The 8,690-nt window shown below is 40.1% G+C and overlaps 1 protein-coding gene across 1 annotated transcript in view; it reads left to right on the top strand.

The window, feature by feature from the left end:
• The first annotated feature begins 2,980 nt into the window (after positions 1-2,980).
• LOC118368151 (protein Daple-like) overlaps positions 2,981-8,690 on the top strand; it is a 112,182-nt gene continuing 106,472 nt past the window's right edge. Inside the window, exon 1 of the mRNA XM_052495661.1 lies at positions 2,981-3,495. Within this exon, the coding sequence (XP_052351621.1) occupies positions 3,436-3,495 (60 nt within the window). The 5' untranslated portion in view covers positions 2,981-3,435. The remainder of the gene's footprint in view (positions 3,496-8,690) is intronic.

Genomic DNA, 8,690 nt, shown 5'->3' with positions numbered 1-8,690 from the left:
CATTCCTGTCTTGCAGGAAATCACACACAGAACGAGCAGTATGGCTGGTGGCATTGCCATACTGGAGGGTCATGTCAGGATGAGCCTGCAGGAAGGGTACCACATGAGGGAGGAGGATGTCTTCCCTGTAACGCACAGCGTTGAGTTTGTCTGTAATGACAAGCAGCTCAGTCCGATAATGTGGTGACATAACGCCCCAGACCATGACGGACCCTCCACTTCCAAATCCATCTGCTCCAGAGTACAGGCCTCGGTGTTACACTCAGTCCCTCAACGATAAATGCGAATCTGACCATCACCCCAAGTGAGACAAACCGCGACTCGTCAGTGAAGAGCACTTTTTGCCAATCCTGTCGGGTCGACTGACGGTGGGTTTGTGCCCATAGGCGACGCTGTTGCCGGTGATGTCTGGTGAGGACCTGCCTTACAACAGGCCTACAAGCCCTCAGTCCAGCCTCTCTCAGCCTATTGCAGACAGTCTGAGCACTGATGGAGGGATTGTGCGTTCCTGGTGCAACTCGGGCAGTTGTTGTTGCCATCCTGTACCTGTCCCGCAGGTGTGATGTTCGGATGTACCGATCCTGTGCAGGTGTTGTTACACGTGGTCTGCCACTGCGAGGACAATCATCTGTCCATCCTGTCTCCCTGTAATGCTGTCTTAGGCGTCCCACAGTACGGATATTGGAATTTATTGCCCTGGCCACATCTGCAGTCCTCATGCCTCCTTGCAGCATGCCTAAGGCACATTCACACAGATGAGCAGATGGGCATCTTTCCTTTTGTGTTTTTCAGTCAGTAGAAAGGCCTCTTTAGCGTCCTAAGTTTTCATAACTGTGACCTTAATTGCCTACCGTCTGTAAGCTGTTAGTGTCTTAACGACCGTTCCACAGGTGCTTAACGACCGTTCCACAGGGTGCTGAAAAAGGGCTGTTTCTTTTTTTGCTGAGTTTAGAATAATAGTGAAGACATCAAAATTATGAAATAACACATATGGATTCATGTAGTTACCAAAAAAGTGTTAAACATATCAAAATACCTTTTGTCTTGATGACAGCTTTGCACACTCTTGGCATTCTCTCAACCAGCTTCACCTGGAATGCTTTTCCAACAGTCTTGAAGGAGTTCCCACATATGCTGAGCATTTGTTGACTGCTTTTCCTTCACTGGGGGCCAAATCATCCCATACCATCTCAATTGGGTTGAGGTCAGGTGACTGTGGAGGCCAGGTCATCTGATGCAGCACCCCATCACCCCTTCTTGGTTAAAAAGCCCTTACACAGCCTGGAGATGGTAGTCATGTTGGTTAAATGTGCCTTGAATTCTAAATAACTCAGTGTCACCAGCAAAGCACCCCCACACCATCACATCTCCTCCTCCATGCTTCACAGTGAGAACCACACATGCAGAGATCATCGGTTCACCTATTCTGTCTCACAATGACACAGCGGTTGGAACCAAAAATCTCAAATTTGGACTCATCAGACCAAAGGACAGATTTCCACTGGTCTAATGTCCATTGCTTGTCTTTCTTGGCCCAGGCATGTCTCTTCTTCTTATTGGTCTCCTTTAATAGTGGTCTCTTTTCAGCAATTCCACCTGATTCATGCAGTCTCCTCTGAACAGTTGATGTTGAGTTGTCTGTTACTTGACCTCTGATGCATTTATTTGGGCTGCAATTGTAGGTGCAACGAACTCTAATGATTTTATCCTCTGCAGCAGAGGTAACTCTGGGCCTTCCCTTCCTTTGGCGGTCCTCATGAGAGAACGTTTCATCATAGCGCTTGATGATTTTTGCAACTGCACAAACTGACCGTCATGTCTTAAAGTAATGGACTGTCGTTTCTCTTAGTTTATTTGAGCTGTGTGTATATAAATGTGTGTGTATATATATATATATATATATATATATATATATATGTTTTAAACACTTTTGGTTACTACATGATTCCAAATGTATTATTTCATAGTTTGATGTCTTCACTATTAATCTACAATGTATAAAATAGTAAAAATAAAGAAAAACCCTTGAATGAGTAGGTGTGTCGAAATGTTTGACTGGTACTGTGTGTGTGTGTGTGTGTGTGTGTGTGTGTATATATATATATATATATATATATATATATATATATACTTTGGTTTATCATTAAATATAATGAAAACAAAATGTAAATATGTTAAAAAAAAAGAAAGTCACATTGTATCTCCGTTGTTTAATACATTGTGAGAACTGCATTAAATAATGTGAGTGTAAAAGTGCAACTCTTTTCCTTGTTTTCTATTTGATTGTCTATTGATAAGACTGACTGCTTACCAAGTGGCACAGCTCTACTAAACTAGCTGACATGTTAACCTCTGAACAGTGAGATTCACCATGGACACCACATGAAAGTATAGCAGCAGTGCTTCCACTTGGATTCTGGTAGGTTGACTAAATTATGGTTTTATGTACTCACCCAATTCATTTTTTTCTTCTGTACCATCCAATACGTTTATTTCCTTATGTGCAAGGTTCTGCTATTTTACCACATGTGTTCCATTTTGAAAATGGTTTTCCTAAAATATGTCTGGGAAAGAATGAACTTTTACAGTATGTTATTTTGTCACTGTTATGGAATCAAAATTCTTGTGTACCCTTCATTTATTATTTTGCTGCTGTGATACACCTACATTTTTGGAAATGAATGACGCCAAATTTCTACCAGAGCCTCTGCTTGACATTTTCACATTAGGGACACTCAATAGGGAGGGACACACTCTTCTGGGATTTTCGTAGCATGAGAGCATTTTCTAACCCTAACCTCAGTCCCCTAGCCTGCTACGAAAAAGTAACTTCTGTATCTGTAAGTTTAATGAAAAGAATGTTTCCCAAAGAGTGTTTCCCATTCTCAATAGCCAATAACTGCAGTTATTAGTTCTGGACAGTGGAGAGTACTCTTGGGCAATTTAAATTATTTAATGTTTTGTTCAATTTTCTGGGGTCGTGGATTGGCTGTTCTTTGTTTGGGGTCGTATACCATATTTGATTGGCTATCCATGCTGTCACTGAAGTGCGCTATTCATAGTTGGATGACGCGCCCACTAGTTAGGATTCGCTGTGTGTGAAACAAGTGTTGATGCAGGTGTGAATGTGTTTACTTCGTTCTGCTTTTATTACTGTGTAAGATGCACTTCGAAAACGCCATATACATTCTGAAAGACTATGACATGCACAGTATTTTTTTCGGTCATGGGAAACTATATATCGCCGTGATGATTTGTTATGGGTAGAGAGCCCCAACAACGTGCGGTTTATCTTCGATGTCTCACGGCATTGTTCCGTCTTGACCAGGCATGCAAGGTCCCCTGAGAAGAATATTGAGTTACTGTGTACGCTTGGGCGGTGACCACTAATTTTAGAATTTAAGAACTGGGAGGAAACGTGTGAAGTTAATTAAAATGGATATTACCGTGTCAGAGTTGTTGGAAAACTTCATGGACACCTCGCTCGTGGTGTGGGTAAGTAGCCTAGACTAAATGTAGTGTACTCAGAGCAAGTGATCCATGGTTGAGAATAATTCCGCTGTGTTGGTGTGTCCTAGTAACCTAATGTTAGCCAATGTATTACATTTTGAACGGGTCCGTCTCCTTAACCAGTCCTGGTGATATGTTTAACTTGTTCGTTTTTCTGTTTCTCACATACAGTAGCAGAGTAACTGACTATTGAAGGGATGCGTTACCATTATTCCACGAGAAATTCCATCATATGGTGGTGGAAAACGCTATATCAAGCACTGATCCATAATCTCCCATTTCAATTGGGTTGAGATCTGGTGACTGACACACACTTTAAACACCCTATCCTCGTTTGAGACCCCTCTTTCAAAGTCACTGATATCTACTAGTCATGGAAGCCAAAAGAATGAGCAACTGGGCATTTTTATACATGACCATAAGCATGATTGGACATTAATTGCTTAATTAAGTAACAACACCTGTGTGGAAACCACTGCTTTCAATAAACAGTACCAGTCAAAAGTTTGGACACCTCATTCCAGGGTTTTTCTTTATTTTTTTACTATTTTCTACATGTAGAATAATAGTGAAGACATCAACTATGAAATCATGCATATGGAACCATGTATAACCAAAAAAGTGGTAAACAAATCAAAATATATTTATAGTTGAGATTTTTCAAGGTAGCCACCCTTTACTTTGATGACAGCTTTGCACACTCTTGGCATTCTCTCAACCAGCTTCATGAGGTAGTCACCTGGAATGCATTTCAATTAACATGTGTGCCTTGTTTAAAAGTACATTTGTGGAATTTCTTTACTCAATGTCTTTGAGGCAATCAGTTGTGTTGTGACAAGGTAGGGTTGGTATACAGAAGATAGCCCTATTTTGTAAAAGACCAAGTCCATTTTATGGCAAGAACAGCTCCAAATAAACTTAAACGACAGTCCATTACTTTAAGACATGAAGGTCAGTCAGTTTGTGCAGTTGCAAAAACCATCGAGCTATGATGAAACTGGCTCTCATGAGAACCGCCACAGGAACAGAAGACCCATAGTTACCTCTGCTGCAGAGGATGAATTCATTAGAGTTAACTGCACCTAAGATTGCAGCCCAAATAAATGCTTCACAGAGTTCAAGTAACAGACACATCTCAACAGTCTGTCCTTGAGATTTATGGTTCCAACCGCCATGTCTTTGTGAAACGTGGAGTAGGTGAACTGATGTTCTCTGCATGTGTGGTTCTCACCATGAAGCATTGAGGAGGAGGTGTGGTGCCGTGGGGGTGCTTTGCTGGTGACACTGTCAGTGATTGATTTAGAATTCAAGGCATCCTTACCCAGCATGGCTACCACTTCCAGGCTGTGTAAGGGCTATTTGTTTAAGAAGGAGAGTGATTGAGTGCTGCATCAGATGACCTGGCCTCCACAATCCCTCAATCTCAACAAAATTTAGATGGTTTGGGATGAGTTGGACCGCAGTGAAGGAAAAGCAGCCAAGAAGTGCTCAGCATATGTGGGAACTCATTCAAGACTGTTGTAAAAGCCAGGTGAAGCTGGTTGAGAGAATGCCAAGAGTGTGCAAAGCTGTCAAGGCAAAGGGTGGCTACTTTGAAGAATATATAAAATAGTTAGATTACTTGTTAGATATTACTGCATAGTTGGAACTAGAAGCACAAGCATTTCGCTACACTCGCATTAACATCTGCTAACCATGTGCATGTGACAAATAAAAATTTGATTTGATAAAATATGTTTGGATTTAACACTTTGGTTACTACACGATATACTACTCCGTATGTGTTATTTCAGTTTTGATGTCTTCACTATTATTCTACAATGTAGCAATAAAGAAAAACCCTTGAATGAGTAGGTGTGTCCGAACTTTTGACTGGTAAGCCACGTGAATACATGGCATGGCCACATGAAGCAACGTGGCTACATGGCATGACAGACAATGGTAGGAGTGTTGGCTACAGCACAAAGGGTTTCACTGTGCCACCAGGCTATGACTAAACCACATTCAGTAGAGCACCAGGCTATGGCTAAAGCACATGTATGACAGTCAATGACTACAGTACAATACACCATGGCACCAGGCTATGCTTTTAGCACATATAGTATGGCACCAGGCTATGGTGGGAGAGTGCATCATTTGAGTAGACCAGTGTAATGTCAGGCCTACAGCAATATTTGAACGGCCCAGGGTAATGGCAGCAGGTGGGGATCAGGGAAACGTGCAGTACTTCCCCTGGCTGGACCCTCCTGTTTGCCAAGTCAACTGGACTGGCGGCTGCACTATTGGCCCAGCATCATCCAGATTTCGGCTGGGGTAGGCCATCATTGTAAATAAGATTTTGTTCTTAACAGACTTGCCTCGTTAAAAGGTTACACACCCCACTGACCAAAAGTTATTTTGTATGCATTTACATTACCAGTAAAACATAATCAAAACCTATTTCTTTCACTACTTGCTTGCTGTTTCGTTGTTCGTTTGTTCAGTCGTTTCATTCTCAACCAGTATTTCATCATACATGTAAAGCAGTGAAGTTTCTGCTCTGTCTGTCCGTGGCCTCTCTTCCTTGGTGCGCACGGTCACTGTGTCTGTTTCCATCCTGTCCAGCTGTGTATGTAACATTTCACATAAACCTTGTTTCTTGTCTGCATCGAAGTAGCGGTCCTTGTACCTAGCATCGAGCATGGTGGTGACTAGAGGTCGACCGATTTATGATTTTTCGATACCGATTATTGGAGGACCAAAAAAGCTGATACCGATGAATCGGCCAATTTGTAAAATGCTTTTTTACATTTATTTTATTTGTAATAATGACAATTACAACAATACTGAATTAACACTTATTTTAACTTAATATGAAACATCAATAAAATCAATTTAGCCTCAAATAATGAAATGTTCAATTTGGTTTAAATAATGCAAAAACAAAGTGTTGGAGAAGAAAGTAATATGTGCCATGTAAAAAAGCTAACGTTTAAGTTCCTTGTTCAGAACATGAGAACATATTAAAGTTGGTGGTTCCTTTTAACATGAGACTTCAATATTCCAAGGTAAGAGGTTTTAGGTTGTAGTTAATATAGTATTTATAGGACTATTTCTCTCTATACCATTTGTATTTCATTAACCTTTGACTATTGGATGTTGTTATAGGCACTATAGTATTGCCAGTGTAACAGTATAGCTTCCGTCCCCCTCCTCGCCCCTACCTGGGCTCGAACCAGGAACACATCGACAACTCGTGGAGTGCAATGGGTAGAGCGTTGGACTAGTTAACTGTGCGGTTGCAAGATTGAAACCCTTGAGCTGACAAGGTGAAAATCTGTCGTTCTGCCCTTGAACAAGGCAGTTAACCCAAAGTTCCTAGGCAGTCATTGAAAATAAGAATGTGTTCTTAACTGACTTGCCTAGTTTAATAAAAGGTATAAAAAATCTATATTTTTAAACACAAAAAAAAATAATAATCGGAAATCAGCGCCCAAAAATACAGATTTCCGATAATGAAAACTTGAAATCGGCCCTAATTAATCGGCCACTACCTCTAGTAGAGGTCGACCGATTATGATTTTCCAAGCCGATACCGATTTATTGGAGGGCCAAAAAAAAAGCCGATGCCGATTTAAAAATAAAATAAATAAATAATAAAAATAATAATATATAAAAAATAAAATAATAATAATAAAAAATATATATATTTTTAAAGAAGAATAAATAATAATTTGTAATAATGACAATTACAACAATACTGAATGAACACTTATTTTAACCTAATATAATGCATCAATAAAATCTATTTGGTTTAAATAATGCAAAAACAAAGTGTTGGAGAAGAAAGTAAAAGTACAATATGTGCCATGTAAAAAAGCTAACGTTTCAGTTCCTTGCTCAGAACATGAGAACATATGAAAGCTGGTGGTTCCTTTTAACATGAGTCTTCAATATTCCCAGGTAAGAAGTTTTAGGTTGTAGGAATTATAGGACAATTTATCTCTATACGATTTGTATTCCAGATACCTTTGACTATTGGATGTTCTTATAGGCACTTTAGTATTGCCAGTGTAACAGTACAGCTTCCGTCCCTCTCATCGCCCCTACCTGGGCTCGAACCAGGAACACATTGACAACAGGCACCCTCGAAGCAGCGTTACCCTTGCAGAGCAAGGGGAATAACTACTCCAGGTCTCAGAGCGAGTGACGTTTGAAACGCTATTACCGCTCACCCCGCTAACTAGCTAGCCATTTTACATCACAGCGTTACACTAGCCTAATCTCGGGAGTTGATATGCTTGAAGTCATAAACAGCTCAATGCTTGAAGCACAGCGATGAGCTGCTGGCAAAATGCACGAAAGTGCTGTTTGAATGAATGCTTATGAGCCTGCTGGTGCCTACCACCGCACAGTCAGACTGCTCTATCAAATCATAGACTTAGTTATAACATAATAACACACAGAAATATGAGCCTTAGGTCATTAATATGGTCGAATCCGGAAAATACCATCTCGAAAACAAGACGTTTATTCTTTCAGTGAAATACGGAACCGTTCTGTATTTTATCTAACGGGTGGCATCCATAAGTCTAAATATTCCTGTTACATTGCACAACCTTCAATGTTATGTCATAATTATGTAAAATTCTGGCAAATTAGGCAGCCCAAACTGTTGCATATACACTGACTCTGCGTGCAATGAACGCAAGAGAAGTGACACAATTTCACCTGGTTAATATTGCCTGCTAACCTGGATTTCTTTTAGCAAAATATACAGATTTAAAAATATATACTTCTGTGTATTGATTTTAAGAAAGGCATTGATGTTTATTGTTAGGTACAGTCGTGCAACGATAGTGCTTTCTTCGCAAATGCGCTTTTGTTAAATACATCCCCCGTTTGGCGAAGTTGGCTGTCTTTTGTTAGGAAGAAATAGTCTTCAGAGTTCGCAACGAGCCAGGTTAGCAGGCAATATTAACTAAATATGCAGGTTTAAAAAAATATACTTGTGTATTGATTTGAAGAAAGACGTTGATGTTTATGGTTAGGTACACATTGGAGCAAGACGGTCCTTTTTCACGAATACGCACCGCATCGATTATATGCAACGCAGGACACGCTAGATAAACTAGTAATATCATCAACCATGTGTAGTTAACTAGTGATTATGATTGATTGTTTTTTATAAGATAAGTTTA

This window comes from Oncorhynchus keta, chromosome 35 (genome assembly GCF_023373465.1).
Source record: "Oncorhynchus keta strain PuntledgeMale-10-30-2019 chromosome 35, Oket_V2, whole genome shotgun sequence".
NCBI lineage: Eukaryota > Metazoa > Chordata > Actinopteri > Salmoniformes > Salmonidae > Oncorhynchus > Oncorhynchus keta.
This window is presented reverse-complemented; position numbering and strand designations above follow the sequence as displayed.